This window comes from Physeter macrocephalus, chromosome 2, assembly GCF_002837175.3.
Source record: "Physeter macrocephalus isolate SW-GA chromosome 2, ASM283717v5, whole genome shotgun sequence".
Classification (NCBI taxonomy): Eukaryota; Metazoa; Chordata; class Mammalia; order Artiodactyla; family Physeteridae; genus Physeter; species Physeter macrocephalus.
Window position 1 is genome coordinate 9,374,406 of NC_041215.1, and position 16,584 is coordinate 9,390,989.

Consider the following 16,584-nt stretch of genomic DNA (forward strand, 5'->3'; position numbering starts at 1 on the left):
GGAGATGTAGCCTGTTTTCCAAGAGGACACACAGCTTCACCTTGTTCTCTGTATAGGGCTGCCTGCACGTGGCCCTACAGTGGCCACATGTGGCCGTGCCATCACTTACCAGGGCCCTGCCAGGCATCAGGCTGTCCCCAGTCTTCAGCTACCACAGACAGTGCTGAGCAACTACCCTAATGCACGCACACTTGAATCTCTGCACAGATATCTGTTGGATACATTCCTAGAAGTGCAGAAGCTTTGTTCAACAGATGTGTACATTTTAATTTGAGAGATTGCCAAATTACCTTCCAAAGAGAGTGTACAAATTTAAACTCTCACTTGTTGTCAAACTGGTGGATCTTTACTGATTTCATAGGTAAAAAATGGATTCTCACTGCAGCTTTTATTGCAGATGAAAGGGATTCCAGAAGGGAATTCTGATATGAATAGCAAACAAAATTCTTGGGAAAGCAGCTTTATTCTATTTAATTATTTTTTTAAATAGTAAGAGCACAGTATAGGTGCTGTTTTATTCACTTTCATTTGGTGGCGTGCAGGGAGAATCCAGCCAAGAAGAGAGAGGAGAGAGACAGTGCTTAAAAGAATTTACTGAACAGAGGTTGGTATGCAAGAGATTTCATGTTAAAAATTAGATTTATGCCTTCTTGCGCAAAGACCTTGAAAACCACTTCTTGGCAGCCCCTCTCACCACGGTAATCAACCAAATGGTGCTTGAGTGGCTGCCAAGCCTCCCAGCTGGGTGTGGACACAGCTGGTGGTCCTGATGGCAAGGCCCCTTTAGCCGTTCCAGCCAGTTCCAGCCCACCAGGGGCTCTGGCAGCAGCACCTCCCACCAAGGCGGCTGTTCTGGGTCTCAGAGCCAGAGATGCATACGTGCCTGACGTGAGTTCAGAAGTGAAGTTTGGCCCAGAGGACGGGGAATTGCAGGGGAGAATCGGCAAACATACAGCGCTCTTGTAAAAGAATTTTGGATTTAAAAGAGTTGGTGTTTTTCCTTTCAAAACATTTAAAACAATTTATGCATATATTTGTTCGATGACTACCTCTCATTCTGACTATAAGGATGATATATGTTTTATTTTCCTTGATATTTGTAAGACCTAACAGAGTGAATGCCACGTAGGAAAAAGGCTCTAGATATTTTCAAAAGAATGAATAAGAGGATGAATTCTGGCCAAACAAATAAATAAAAAGAAGTTGGAGAACACAGTAGATTGTATATAAAACTATGTATTATTTTTTTAAGGCATAAAGCCAACAAAGAAGACAAGGCCACTGAACAAAATAGAATAAAAAAATATATATCTTTTATTCCATGCTTATGGGAGAAAAATAGACAATAATTTGACTTTTGGAAATATACATTGTCTCCCCCAAGCCCCTACCCAAAAAAAAACGAGTTGGTGTATGGGCCTTTGTGTCATCTGCAATGCCTGTTAGCTCCCCTTTGTGAGTGTGCAGGTATAATTCTAGAACAATTCCCAAGGTGCCAGGAGAGTTTTGCAGTTTAAAAGACTACAAAAATGGTTTGTGAGTTGCTCCATCCTTCATATAGCCATCTCCCATAGCTATGTGCTCTTTACATTGACTGGAATTTGACCATATCCCTCCAGGGAACTTCCTGATTTTTTTTGCAGAAAAATGAATGTTATAGAAAGTTTTACCTAAGCATAGATTATGGTGATGGCTACACAACTCTGTGAATATACTTAAAAACCATTGCATTGTACACTTTAAATGGGATAATATTATGGTATGTGACTTGTATCCCAATGAAGCTGTTAAAAATTTACATTAAAAAGTAGCTGTCTTTTTTTTAATATATATATGTAAGGTGACAAAAATACATCCTCTGACCAGAAGTGTTTAGGTTTGAAGCATAGGGTAAATTGTGAGCTCTTGAAGCACAGATGCTCAGCTGGGGAAACACTTCTCACCTGACCTAGAAGACAAAAATAGCTGACTGCCAAAATTATCCTTGGCCATTTTTAAAAGAAAACGTCTGTAACTGCTCAGAAACCACAGTGTGCATGTTTTAAAACATAAACCCTGCCCCTTAATACTCGTGTGCAAATATATCCTGTGTACAGTAGCATACAGTACCTAGGAATGCAAAATATAATTTTTAGCACTGTATAATTTCATTGCCTTTGTTTTGACTGTGTCTAGATTAATTTTAGCAAGTTAAATTTCTAGGATGTGACCCTACTTACTGCTTAGGAATATAATATTTACTTTAATCATTTAGTTTAAATCATTTAGTTTAATCATTCATTCAAATATACTATATTGACTTGAATATAATCTAGAGACATTACAGATATTACAGAGATATGACATGTGGTTTGCTGTATAATTGCGATCATCCCTTAGTTATCTGCTGGCAGGTTGTCCTCTCCAAGGTTTATCTCTGGCAATTTTTTTCCCCAGTTTTATTGAGATATAATTGATGTATAACATTGTATAAGTTTAAGATATACAACATAATGATTTGTATATGTATATATGTATTGGTATTTGTTACATATGTATGTGTATATGTATATACATATGGCAAAATGATTACCCCAATAAGATTAGTTAACATTCATCACCTCACATAGTTAAAAGTTTTTCACTGTGATGAGAACTTTTAAGATCTACTCTCTTAGCAACTTTCAAATATACAGTAGAATATTAACTATAGCCACCATGCTGTACATTACATCACCAGAATTTATCTTATAACTGGAAGTTTGTACCTTTTGACCACCTTCACCTAATTCCCTCACCTCTCATCCCCCACCTCTGGCAACCACCAATCTCATTTCTTTATCTATGAGTTAGTTTTTTTGTTAGATTCTATATAAAAGTGAGATCATACAGTATTTGTCTTTCTCTGTCTGATTTATTTCACTTAGCATATTGCCCTCAAGATTCATCCATGTTGTCACAAATGGCAGGATTTCCTCCTTTTTTATGGCTGGATGATATTCCATTAATATTACATATATAGGGCTTCCCTGGTGGCTCAGTGGTTAAGAATCCGCCTGCCAATGCGGGGCACATGGGCTTAGCATATTGCCCTCAAGATTCATCCATGTTGTCACAAATGGCAGGATTTCCTCCTTTTTTATGGCTGGATGATATTCCATTAATATTACATATATAGGGCTTCCCTGGTGGCTCAGTGGTTAAGAATCCGCCTGCCAATGCAGGGCACATGGGTTTCAGCCCTGGTCCAGGAAGATCCCACATGACGTGGAGCAACTAAGCCCATGTGCCACAACTACTGAGCCTGTGCTCTAGAGCCCACGTGCCACAAGTACTGAAGCCCGTGCGCCTAGAGCCCGTGCTCTGCAACAAGAGAAGCCACTGCAATGAGAAGCCCGCAACCAAGAGTAGCCCCCACTCGCTGCAACTAGAGAAAGCCCACGCACGTCAACAAAGACCCAATGCGGCCAAAAATAAATAAATGAAATTAACTAATTAATAAAAAAATACTACATATATATTCCATCGCTACTTTATCCACTCATCTGTCAATGGACACTTAAGTTGTTTCCATGTCTTGGCTATTATAAATAATGCTGCAATGAACATGGGGGTGCAGGTACAGGTACCTGGAAATTTTTAAATTTTGCTCAGATCTTTCTGTCATCCCAGAAAAATGTTGAGAAAATTTAAAAATAATAAAATTTAAAAATTAAAATTGAGAAAATAAACCTTCTTTTAACCCTATTCATCCCCGAGGCAGTGTTGCCCAGAGGTTAGGATCATTTAAGTCCTAAAATCAGGTCTCTTTGGTTCCACTCCTGACCCTGGCCCAGTTCCAGAAGGTAAGGGGAGGGTAATGGCAGGTCCAACCTCTAGGACTGCTTCGAGCTTTGATTGATACTTGTGTAGCAAGTACCTGGCATATAGTGATTTCTCAATAAGATGAGTCCCTTTTCACGATCCATACTATTGCTTCCCTGCTTAATACAGATTCATGGTCATTCTATCCACATACAGTTATTGAACAAGGACCATGTGCCAAGACGCCTGTGACCTTGTCAGGGGATGTAGATGTCTCAGGATGTAAGAGCAGGTGAACACTTCTGGCCAGGGCCTGGACAAGCCTGCCCTGGGAGGTGAGGTTGGAGCTGAACTTTGAGAAGGGAAGGTTTTCCTGTGTAGGGCAAAAGGACAGAGGGGTAATGGGATGGGACACTCACAGGGCAGGATAGAGACAGACCAAGGGTCTGTAGTCTCAAGCAGAGGAGTGGAGGAGTTTGGAAAGAACCAACATGATGACTGTTTCTTCCTATTTGGGAAAATATTATTTTAATATATGAATGCAGAAAATAAAGCCAAACAAAATCTTCTAGGCTGGTGGGCCTCCCTTGAAGATAAGGATTCTCTATGAGGCCAAGAGATGATTTTATGCTTGCTGTCGTAAAAGTAGTGCTTATTGATGGTAATGCTCCAAGCAGTAGGGCCAAGTGGAAAGTGGAGCAAAGGCCCCAGCCCCTGTTCCTACCTGTCGCAGGAGGCTGGGGTGACCTCCTTTTGACTCTTCTCAGGTGTGTTCTGTGCAAACCAAGGAGTCCACATAGCGGGGACTTCCAGATGGCCCTAGGTGGTTGCTTTGTTTTGCTGATCTTTTCTATTATAAATATTGCCACAATGAAAGGCGTCTTCTGCGAGTATGTCCATAGGAGAAATTCTCCACAGTGGAATTGCAACGCCATGGTGTGTGAGTGTGTTCTTCACATGCTTTGTGAGTCCTTTTGTCGCTGCAGGAGGGCTGCATACAATGTCCTTCTAGAAGCAGGAAGGGAGTTCTGCTCTTCTTCCATTATGTCTGGGGAAGGCCACACCTTCCTCTGCAGGCAGCCTGGAAGCCCTTCAGTGATGCGCCTCCAGTGGTATCTGTTTCCCCAGAAGTGTTTTCTTCTAAACATGAACCAAGTGTTTTGTAAACATATGGTTTTCCCCTCTTTTAATAGGAATCTTCGCCTACATGAACTACAGAGTCCCCCGGACAAGGAAGGAGATTTTTGAAACCCTCATCAAGGGACTGCAGAGGCTTGAGTATAGAGGCTATGACTCAGCAGGTAGGCCCTAAAGGCTGCTGCCGTATAAACATAATGCTTGTTCATGAAAGAAATTTGAAAATTTCCATAGAAAAGTAGAAAGAAAAAACAAGGGTAAAAAAATATCCATCAAAAGCACCCCCCATCAATATCTGTGTCCCTCCTGTGGTCGTCTGGGGACGGTAGAGGTGTCATGCAGATATTTATTGTTTTATCTAATTATAATTCTGTAATTCTGTAATTTTGTATTCTTCTTCTTTCACTTACCTTGTTTCTTTCCATTATCCTAAACACTTCCTAACATAATCTTTCTAAGTGGCTGCACAGTCCTATACTGGATACCTATCTCAGAGTTTACTCCTTCATCCACATAACAGATGGATATTTAGTCTGTTTCCCATTTTTAATTAAGCAGCCTTAGGAGAAAAAGGAGAGCCAGATAATTATATATTCCTATAAATTCTTAATAGAAAGCAAGTCAGATGAAAGATTGCAGGAACACTAGTGCAATAGAAATACCAGCTAAAGTAGCAGAATGCAAAGTGCACAAATGTCCTTAAATGAGCCTGCTGCCTTTGGTGGCAGACGTGGTGGCACCTCTCCTGCAGGCAAACTCCAAGAATTACCCTGGTTAGAAGCCGGGGTGAGGCAGCCACAGCCTGGGTTCCAGGCACATGTTCCCTGATTGCTGGTTAGCACTGTCACAGTCACAGCCTCCTCTTTCCAAGTCAATATCCTAACACTGTCTAGTTCTCTTCTGGGCAGCAAGCCTGGGGAATAAGAACTAATAAATCCACAGTTCTGTATAGCCCTCACCCAGGGTCATTCCCTGTAATGAAGCGTGGGAGACAAAACTTAAATTCCAGTACAAAAAATCATGTTTATGTTACAGGTGTGGCAATCGATGGAAATAATAACGAAGTCAAAGAAAGACATATCCAGCTAGTCAAGAAAAGAGGAAATGTCAAGGCTCTTGATGAAGAACTTTACAGTATGTGAAAGACATGCCAAGTCAGAGTAATAAACACAGCCTGGGTCACTTTATAATCTTTAATTCCAACAGCATTGGAGACTAAAAATATTAACCTACCCAAGCATGGAAAAATAGGAGGGTTAAGTCCATGTTGCAAAACTGTTTCCCAGAGTGTGGGATGGTTTATTTCAGGTGATGGTGCGCTGAAAAATTTTTTTTCAATATTTAGTACTTATGTATTTTAATTTTTCTGGCAAATGATACTGCTTTTCCATTTATGGTAGGGACCTGTAATTTTCTTTTTAAAGTAAGTTTATTTTAGTTAAGTGAGTTAGGTTACTGATAAGTACTAATTAAAGCAAGGGTCTGGCAGAATTCTCCAGAATGGGGCCTTTGTGGTTGATGGTGGGATGTACTTTTGGTGTAGCTGATATGTCTTCATGTAATGAAGTCACCTCATGTAACAGTACCATGTCAATGCTTAAAGTGTGGAAAACTTATTTTTCCTTCATCTAGAACAGGACGGCATGGACTTAAAAGTGGAGTTTGAGACCCACTTTGGCATTGCCCACACACGCTGGGCCACCCACGGGGTCCCCAATGCTGTCAACAGCCACCCACAACGCTCAGACAAAGGCAACGGTATGTAGTATAGCCTTGCTCCCCTGTCCTAGTGGTTGTGCCTGGCCCTGACCTGTGCCAGGGTTGATCCACACCCACCACCAACTGGCTTCTCAGCATCCCTGTCTTCCCCGAGTATCCAAACTGTTGGCACTGGGCCCTAGAAAGGAGGCAAATTCAACCTGGCCCCTGGATAGTGCTGACCCCGCAGGCATCCACAGGAAAACAGTGGCACTTCCCATGAATGCCTTTGGCTCTGGGGACCCAGCCTGAGTAGGACTTGGTGGTGTAAAGGGTTGAAGGCCTGGGCACTTTTCCTTAGTTAGGGACCAGGGTGTTCCAGAGGGCTGGGCACTTGAGGAAAGATTAGGGTTCCTTCTTCATCCAGCTATACCCATTCCTGCCCCTGAAGAGAGTGGTCCTGAGCCAGGGCAGGTGGCAGTGCTGATCTTGTTTAACATCTGAGGTGCCTGCTCCAATCCTGGTCCCTGGAATTAGGGCCACCAGTTCTCCCAATTCCCCCCTCACCATGTCAGCCTCAGCTCATGGGTCCACATCACTTGCCTGAGCCCCCAGGATAATTCTTTATGTGGTGGTTATCTTAAATGAAGTCCCAGTCTCCTCTCATGGGGGAAGGACCGGTAGGTCTGGAGCTCCCACTGGAAGCTCTCTGGGACTCTGTGGTCAGTACCCAGGGGTGTCAGGGCCTCTGGCAGTAGGACACATGGGCATATGAGATGGAGTCTGGGCCTTCTATTGGGTCTCCACTCTGGGTTGGGCCTGGTCAGGTCAGAAACCCCCATGACGCACACCTGGGCATGATACGAGAGGGTGTACGGTGGAGAGAATGATTTCTGGAGTCAGCTGGGATCCCCCACCCCAAGCTGACTCCAGAATGTGGCATAATGCAGGTTCTTACCAAGCCTCATATTAGAGTAGGGATCAGACACGTAAGAGTAATTGTAGGGTATTTACTATTAACTAAACACTTGACAAGCCTCATTGCCATCAATTGTCTTGGAAGTCAGGCCACAGGAGAGAGCAGCACCTCCCTGGTCAGTGTCCTTTGCCCCTGTGGACACTGCAGTGCCTGGAGACAGCTCACCCTGCCCGATTTGGAAAGGAAAGCCTCCCGGAGAGAACAGGAGGGCCCCATGCACCTCTCTCATCAGAGCAGCCAGAGATAGCACAGGGACCAGGCTATACATACACCTACATGGTCAGAGACTTGGGTAGTGCGGTTTCTTTGCTGGGGACCATTCCTTGCATCTGGTCCATGCCCTGAGCCATGAGATGCCCCACTACAGGGGCAGGCACCCTACACTCAGGAGGGGGACTATAGACCCCACGGTGCTGAGGACCTAGGATATACATCCAGCCAAACCCCAAGCCAGATGCAGAGGCTGGTCCCTGGAACAACATTGTTGGCTGAGGTAACACACTGTACCGAGACCATGTGCCCTGAAATGTTGCCACCTCAACCCCAGCCTCCTGCCCACTGAGATGATAGGGTGAACCCCCGCTTCACTGCAGACAATGATTTTGTGTCCCCAAAGCAGCTAGGCTCCAAGGAGATTGCCCCCACACCCAAATTTGGAAATGCCTGCCGTGACTCAGGATGAGTAATTGAAAATAAAACAACATGGGAAATAAGAAAAGATTTGTAAAATTTCTCTAACGACTCATCAGTGATATCTGAAGAGCATACTTTTAAGGAAGACTTACACCCAGCAACTACACTGCATACAAAAATTACACAAAGAAGTTTTCACAAAGAAGACACAGATTCTAGGAAACAAATTAATGATGAGAAGTTAAGACAATAGGCGAGATGAAAAAAAATGTGACAGGGTTAAGAAAATAATGTGAAGAAACAAAGTCACAATAGATATGAAAAAAATGGAGAACAGGATGGTTGTGAAGACAGTTAATAGATAATGAAGAGTTAATCATCCCTTTTGACATAAATACCAAAGCCTATTTCATGCTACTGTAGGCCACAAGTCAGAGCTCAGTGCGTGGCCAGGTTGGTGGATGCTTTTTATCAAAAGAGAAATGTGTTTCCTCAGGTTTAAATTGTAGTCATGGCAGATGTCAGCTCTAATCTCTGTAAATGAAGTTTACTTAACACAAGTGTCTGTATGAGCAGAGTTTGTAGGTTTCAAGCTGTCAAATTATCTTTCTTCACATCTGACTTGAACTTCATTTCTTCATAGCATTTCTCTCTTGACTAAACTTTTCTTCCAGAATTCGTGGTCATCCATAATGGGATCATTACAAATTACAAAGACCTGAGGAAATTTCTGGTAAGATACTTCCCCTGGGTAACATCTAAGTCAAGTGGTATTGGTCTTTCCCAGAAACTTTCCAACCAGCTCATTTGCCTCCAGAAAAAAAAGGCAGAAGCTGATTGAGGTCCACTCTTGGCCACATCACCACATTAGACACAAACCTCATCCCCAGCTCAGGCTCCTTCCAGATCTTGCTGGAGGAGAGTGCAGGGCATTCTCATTTACCTCAAAGGCCGTTGTAGAGTCAGAGCAGAATCAAAAGAACATGAACTTCTTATTAAAGTGTCTGCACTGAATAACATACCGACTCATACACCAAATGGAATGTGGGGTGGGAAGGCAGGCAGCAAGTGTTTCAAGTATGAAGAGGTTGGTATTGGTTGGGAGGTGGGTTTGACTCAGTGTATCTGATCATTTTGATTGCTGTTATTTTGCAATGTCCAGATTACTGGCAAGGACAAGCTTCTGAGGCGGGATGATCTCAGGGAAGACTACAATGACTCAGCTGTGTTAGGCTGTGGGATTCAGGCAAACATTTCTCATCCCTTCCCCGTTTTCCTTGTTCTTGCCTTAAGTCACTCCAAGGACAAGTCATAAGGGAGGAGAGGGAGCTGGCCAGGCCAGCATTGCACAACAACCATTATCTGACACTGTGTCCAACCAAATATTCCAGGAAAGCAAAGGCTATGAGTTTGAGTCAGAAACAGATACAGAGACCATCGCCAAGCTGATTAAATATGTGTTCGACAACAGAGAAACTGAGGACATTACATTTTCAACACTGGTCGAGAGAGTCATTCAGCAGCTGGTGAGTTACAAGTCTCACCTATCTAAATCATCCCTTCATTCCTTCAGTTTTTATAAACATTTATTAGGCAAACTTGCACCAAGTACCTGAGGATTAAAGATGGCTCATCTACAGTGCCTGGCCTTAAAATGTTACATCCTTGTAGAATTGGGAGAAGTTCTGAGGTTTTGGTAGTAAACATCAAATAGAAACTGCTTTGCTTCATTTTAACATCTCTGAAATGGTGATAGGCCTTCTGATCTGTGGCTTCTACCAGTGGTGTGTTGCACAAGGGACCTTGATTGTGGCAGTTCATGTTGTCATCTTATCAGTTGACTTGTGTGTGTTGTTGACTTGTGCGCATACATCCCCAAGATGAATTTAACTGATGTTGGAGACAGAATTGTGGTCTTTCCTCCTGTTTCAGTAAAGCAGTTATTCGTCATGTGGGAGAAATGCCCACAAGTCCTTACTGAGTGGAGTTGGAAGGAAGGAAGAGGAAATAAAGACAGCAGGTGTGGACTTTTGGGAAGTTTGGTTGTAGAAGAGGAAGGGTGCAAAGAAATGGCCCAGTGAAGGGAGAGGGTTGCAGTTATGAGGCAGGATTGTATTTTTATGGTAGGAGATATCAGATCATGTCTGTGTGCTGAAATGAATGATCCAGGCAGGAGAAAGAGATTGGTGATGTCCCAGAGGGCTGGACCCATGGAACAAGGTCCCTGCAAAGGGGCACATGGTGGAGGGATTGTCCAAGAGAGACACCTCCTTGGAGGAGGAGGTAGAGCAGACTCAGGCCCTCCATGGGACGGTGGAGGGAGGAGGAGAGGGCTCCAGACTTCCTAGAATCCATCCTTCTGAGCATCAGAGCTGTCCAATAGCTCCCCTGAGATGGAGACAGTGTTCAGGGCCGAGAATCTAGAATACCTGGGGTCAGAGGCTGCTTTGGGTACAACACTGTGGTTTAAAGTATATGACCCTTTGGTGTTTTCAGTCTTTTTTTAAAAGTAAGTCAAACCCTTTGCCCTATGACTACCATTTTGGGGGACCTTAATTTAGAGGACATATTTATAAATAAAAGCCTGTCCCATAACTAATGTACAGTAAACCAATATAGTTTTGCAGCATAGTACTTCCTCTTTTCCATTTGTAATTTTAAATTTTGGAAATGTCTCTCAGTGATGACACTTTTAAACTTCAGCAATTTATCTGAAGCAACACAGGGCTCTTTTTGGCAGAGAACGGGAAGAGTTTTTCTATTTAGTCCTACTTTATTGCTGACAAAACCAGCAGGGTGAATGTCAGGCTCCTCAGGTTCTGTCAAAAGCCCCTTCATTTTGGGCAGATGGAAAGGCCCTTAGGGACCTGGAGATGCTGGCCCTGGGGTCTCTCTGGTTGTGTGACTGAGTTGGCAAACTGGCCGTAGCATGAGGCCATGAGGTCTGCCTAGGTTTCCAAACCTTGTAAATCCAGATTTATAGCTGGCTGTACATAAAGTCAAGCAGGGTCATGATTAGTACAGGATGGTCAGAATGTAGGAGAGAATTTTGCATTGAACTTTTAAATAGGAAGAGCATTTGGAGTCTTGAGTTAGGAGATCTATATTCTAACTCTGGTTTGCACAAACCAACAAGCTGAGGCACAGAGCACAAATGGCAGTCATTGCCATAGAAACAATAATTATAACAACTCATACTTCTGATGTGTCTCTATATGTCAAGCACTGTTCTAAGCACTTAAAATGCATAGCTCACAGAAGCTATACAAGGTAGAACTATTCTCATTTCCATTTACCATGAGGCACAAAGAAGGCTGCAGTGATTGCCCAGTTAAGGGGTGGAGCCACGATTTGAACCCAGGCACTAATGTGTGTTGAGCTAAACTTAGGTCGTGGATTAGCCCCTTTAATCCTCACAATTGCTTCCTGAGTAGGTACCATCCCTGAGGCCCAGGGCAGTACCCCTGGCTATGGTTCTCATTTCCTGAGGTTCTAACTGCAGCGGTCCACCCAGGTCATCACAGAGCTGGGAACTGTTCCTTGTGGGCCTGGACAGGGAGGTTTATATTGCTCACAATGAAATCCACAAGTTCTGGTCTTTGATACTTGATTGTGGTACCGCCTGTTTCACTTTCCCCTCCTGACATCACCCTGCGCAAGCTGTCCTACATTCAGCACCCTGAGTGAGTGACCCCAGGACTGCCCGCAGTGAAGAGGCTCCCAGGGAGAGCTGTCTGGGGTAGTGGGCTGAGCTGCAGCAACCTAGCTCTGCCAGAATAAGTTGTTCCTCACTCTCCTTTCCCGTCTTTTCAGGAAGGCGCATTTGCATTGGTTTTCAAGAGTATCCACTACCCCGGAGAAGCCGTGGCCACAAGGTGAGGCAGAACGCATTGACATTTCCAGTAACAAATAAATAAAATAAAATCACTTAGCTTGAGGCACAAGGGAGAAGTAGGGCCTCTGGCAAAACAGAAGGTGCTCACTCTATCTAAGGGACAACTGTGGCTTAGCCACAGAGAATGTACCCCACCATCTTTGTGGCTGGAGCTTCTGATTTTTTTAAAGAGAAACTAGAAAGTTGGATTTTTATTTGAAATCTCTAGACTTTTTTTTAGAAATTGACAACAAATTCAAACTGAAAATAAAGTTGTATAGCAAGGGCAGGTCCAGGTTTCAGGTCAACTTCAGAGATTCCCTTTAGAAAAAGCATGCAAAATTATGAACATGAAATTAGGAACAAAAATGAATGTTGATTTGAATCCAGTAAGGAAGAGGCCTTGAAGGCCAAGAGCTCAAGCTTCATCACCTTCATGCCAGGTGTGATCCAGGAATCAGCTGAGAGGGCCTGGGTCAACCCACATGTCCTTCTGTTAGAGCCCTGTGGCCCACAGCAATGTGTGGATTCACACAAGTGGGCATGTGAGTGCCATCCTATAATTTTATATTCAGATGGGTGGATTATCCACCCATCCGTCCAGCTGTCCATTCACTCATTTGTCTATCTACCCATTTATCTGTCCATCTATCTATCCATCTGTCTATCCATCCATCAGTCAATCTGACCATCTATCTACCCATCTATCCATCCATCCAACTAATATTTGTTGAGCATTTACTGTGTACTGGGCCCTGGGGACCTAGTGACACCCAACCTGGTCCTACCCTTAAGGTAGCAGTCCCCAACATTTTTGACACCAGGGACCAGTTTCATGGAAGACAGTTTTTCCACGGACCAGTGGCAGGAGGGATGGTTTCGGGATGATTCAAGCACATTACATTTATTGTGCACTTTATTTCTGTTATTATTACATTGTAATATATAATGGAATAATTATACAACTCACCATAATGCAGAATCAGTGGGAGCCCTGAGCTTGTTTTCACTTGCCACTCACCAATGGGTTTTTTTTGTTTGTTTGTTTGTTTTTTAAAATTTATTTATTTATTTATTTATGGCTATGTTGGGTCTTCGTTTCTGTGCGGCCAATAGGGTTTTGATATGAGTCTGCAAGCATTTGATTTATTATAGTCTCTGTGCAGTCAAACCTCTCTGCTAATGATCATCTGTATTTGCAGCCGCTCCCCAGCACTAGCATCACTGCCTCAGCTCCACCTCAGATCATCAGGCATTAGATTCTCATAAGGAGTGTGCAACCTAGATCCCTCGCATGTGCAGTTCATAGTAGGGTTTGCACTCCTATGAGCATCTAATGCCACTGCTGATCTGACAGGAGGCAGAGCTCAGGCAGTAATGCAACTGATGGGGAGCGGCTGTAAATATAGATGAAGCTTCGCTCACTTGCCCACCCACCACTCACCTCCTGCTGTGTGGCCTGGTTCCTAACAGGCCACGGATCGATACTGTGGCCCGGGGGTTGGGGACCCCTGCCTTAAGGACTGGACAGTTGTGCAGGAGGACAGAGCAGGGCAGAAGATGGTAATGCTCTGTGATGGGGATTGGGAGGCAGTGCATGGGGGGCCTAAGGGGAAGCAGGTGTCAGCCTGGGGAAGGCAGGCAGAGAAACCAGCGCGAGCAAAGGCAAGGAGCCCAGAGTGATTGTGATGCTTTAGGGATCTGCAGTTAGGCCAGGATGGTGATGGGGAGGGGCACTGGTGGGACTTGAGGCTCTTCTAGTTTCATTGTGTGCTTACTGACACCTTTTGTGTGCCAGGCATGGGTGACAAGAGCAAACAAGATTGTAGGGACACTGCCCTATGAAACTCGAGAGCTGGTGGGGAGGGGGGAGGGGGGCAGAGGCCCAGCTCTGCAGGATCTAGGTTGCCCTGTGGTTGCAGGCTTCATTGTAAAGGCACTGGGGAGCCATTGAGAATGCACCTGTGGACCAGACTGTCATATTATCTAGGCAGGAAATTATGTGAATATATTATGATTTTATTTTTTTCTGGGACAGGAACTAATTTACCATTTGGAATTTAAGTCTTTCAAATCATAGTATTATAAAATGCCAATTGGTCCCTATCAAATTTTGAAACTCCTTTTAAAATCTATTGTTATGTTATTACTAGTTTGCAGAAGAAGATAGTGTGAAGAAGCAGTAAAGCTTTACTTTTCTAAATTGTCTATAATTAGTGGCTCTATAACTTCTGGGACAATCTTTGGGATGTCTTGGGAGCACTTTGCACTGGGGAGAGGGCTAGATGCAGGGACCCTCTCTTCAGTGCTCAGAAGACATCCAGCCCGGCCCAGGGTGTCAAGGCAATGGGTAACTCGACTCCCTCTTGTCCCTACAGGAGAGGCAGCCCCCTGCTCATTGGAGTGAGGAGCAAATATAAACTCTCCACAGAACAGATCCCTGTCTTATACAGGACACGTAAGTTTCTTGAGAAGGACTTGAACAGCTCAGCACTGTTCTGGTGCCAGCAGCTCCCCTCAGAGGCAGGAGGCCTTCCTTCACTCTGCTAGGGCCAGGTCCAAAAGGTTTTCATGCAACTGGGACTTGGCTCCATTTTTTCAAAAGCTTTTTCTTGTGGATATTTTCAAGCACATACCCAAGTTGAGGGAGCTGCTGCTGTGGTTCTGTTATATAAAGGCACCTGTGCCCTGATTGGAGTGTTGATTTGGTTTGTTTTGTTAATAGCCGATTCAGTGCTCTTACTATTTGGGGATCTTTTACACAATTTGGCTGATGCAGCCAAAGCTAAAAATTGCACATTTCTCCCACTCATATTCAAAGGGGAAATTGGCTTCTTCGTGTTGTTCCAAGAAAATAGTCTAATGGGATTTGTGATCCTTTCCTTCATTTGCTAGGCAATATTGAGAATGTGAAGAATATCTGTAAAACAAGGATGAAGAGGCTGGACAGCTCGACCTGCCTTCACGCTGTAGGCGATAAAGCAGTGGAATTCTTCTTTGCTTCTGATGCAAGGTAGCTACACCTTGTTTCCTTTCTTTCCTAGGATTATGTAATCAAGAATGACTGGCTAAACACCCCCATTTCTTACTTACTCCCCCGTTTGAGCTGTTTTCTCAAGGGTCAGCAAGGGGAAGTGGTGATAGCAGATTTCAGCTCTCTGTGGCCCTCCTGAGGGAATCCTTGCCCATTGAGCACTTTTTACATGGCTGTCATCAGCAGCCCTGGTGGCCAAAAGGCAAGGTCTACTGATCTACACAATGTTTTGGGCCTGTACAGAATAAATGAATTAGTTGCCAACATTTTAAAATTGGGAAATTTCCCATAAAAATCTGAATTTCTAGCTTTTCTAAAAAACCAACAGATCTGAGCACACCAGACTGCTCCCCCCAGCCCTCTTTGGGGCCATTCAAAGTCTGCTCCCTTTAGATGGGGCAAATGTCTCCAGACCTTTGGTCCTTCCTGAACCTTGCCTGCCTTTGCCAGAGTCTGACCATTCATAAAAGACAGAGCCAAGATTGAGGGTTTTGGTCCAATAGATTCCAAAGTCCATGTTCTCATCAATACACCAAACAGTAATTCTGAAATTTGAGAGTAGGCTTCATGCCCATTTTAGTACACAAAAATGTATACACACACACACACTTAGAAAAGACCAAAACACTTTCCTGCTAGTTGAAATAGAAAACCACCATAAACACCACCATTACTACCTCCTTTATCCAAACCTTTATTATGCCTCTTTCCCACCAGCCTCTGGTAAGGCCTTGCTGTGAAGCAGGGAGGACACCAGGTGAGGTCTCCTGGGACACATGAAGTAAGGGGAACCTACAGCCCAGGCTGCAAGGCCTATTTCAGCCCACAGCCAGCATTGTACTTAATGCTGATAGGAAAGGTCAGCATTCCCAAACTGTGTTCCTTAGGGCACCATTTCAATGAGAAGCTAATATTATTTCAATGATTCTAAGACATGCAATTATTCTATAGATTTTTAGCATCTGTAAGTGGCATCTGGCAATTATAATTTGCTACAGTTTTTATATACTTCTTAGAAGTATATAAAATAATCATGATCTTAAGATCAATGTTACCACTCTATGACATAAATCACAGCAAGATCCTTTTTGACCCACCTCCTAGAGAAATGGAAATAAAAACAAAAATAAACAAATGGGACCTAATGAAACTTAAAAGCTTTTGCACAGCAAAGGATACCATAAACAAGACCAAAAGACAACCCACAGAATGAAGAAAATATTTGCAAATGAAGTGACTGACAAGGGATTAATCTCCAGAATTTACAAGCAGCCCATGCAGCTCTATGTCAAAAACCAAACAGCCCAATCCAAAAATGGGCAGAAGACCTAAAAAGACATTTCTCCAAAGAAGATATACAGATCGCCAACAAACACATGAAAGAATGCTCAACATCATTAATCATTAGAGAAATGCAAATCAAAACCACAATGAGATATCATCTCA

General features: G+C 43.5%; 1 protein-coding gene across 5 annotated transcripts in view; it reads left to right on the forward strand.

Annotated features, from left to right (window-relative positions):
* Window positions 1–16,584, forward strand: part of GFPT2 (glutamine-fructose-6-phosphate transaminase 2) — a 43,487-nt gene that overhangs the window by 9,276 nt on the left and 17,627 nt on the right. For all 5 annotated transcript variants that reach the window (XM_055080116.1, XM_055080121.1, XM_055080124.1 and 2 more), the window contains 8 exons: window positions 4,977–5,084; window positions 5,956–6,054; window positions 6,553–6,678; window positions 8,905–8,963; window positions 9,622–9,756; window positions 12,044–12,105; window positions 14,483–14,562; window positions 15,000–15,117. In XM_055080116.1, the coding sequence (XP_054936091.1) occupies window positions 4,977–5,084; window positions 5,956–6,054; window positions 6,553–6,678; window positions 8,905–8,963; window positions 9,622–9,756; window positions 12,044–12,105; window positions 14,483–14,562; window positions 15,000–15,117 (787 nt within the window). The remainder of the gene's footprint in view (window positions 1–4,976; window positions 5,085–5,955; window positions 6,055–6,552; window positions 6,679–8,904; window positions 8,964–9,621; window positions 9,757–12,043; window positions 12,106–14,482; window positions 14,563–14,999; window positions 15,118–16,584) is intronic.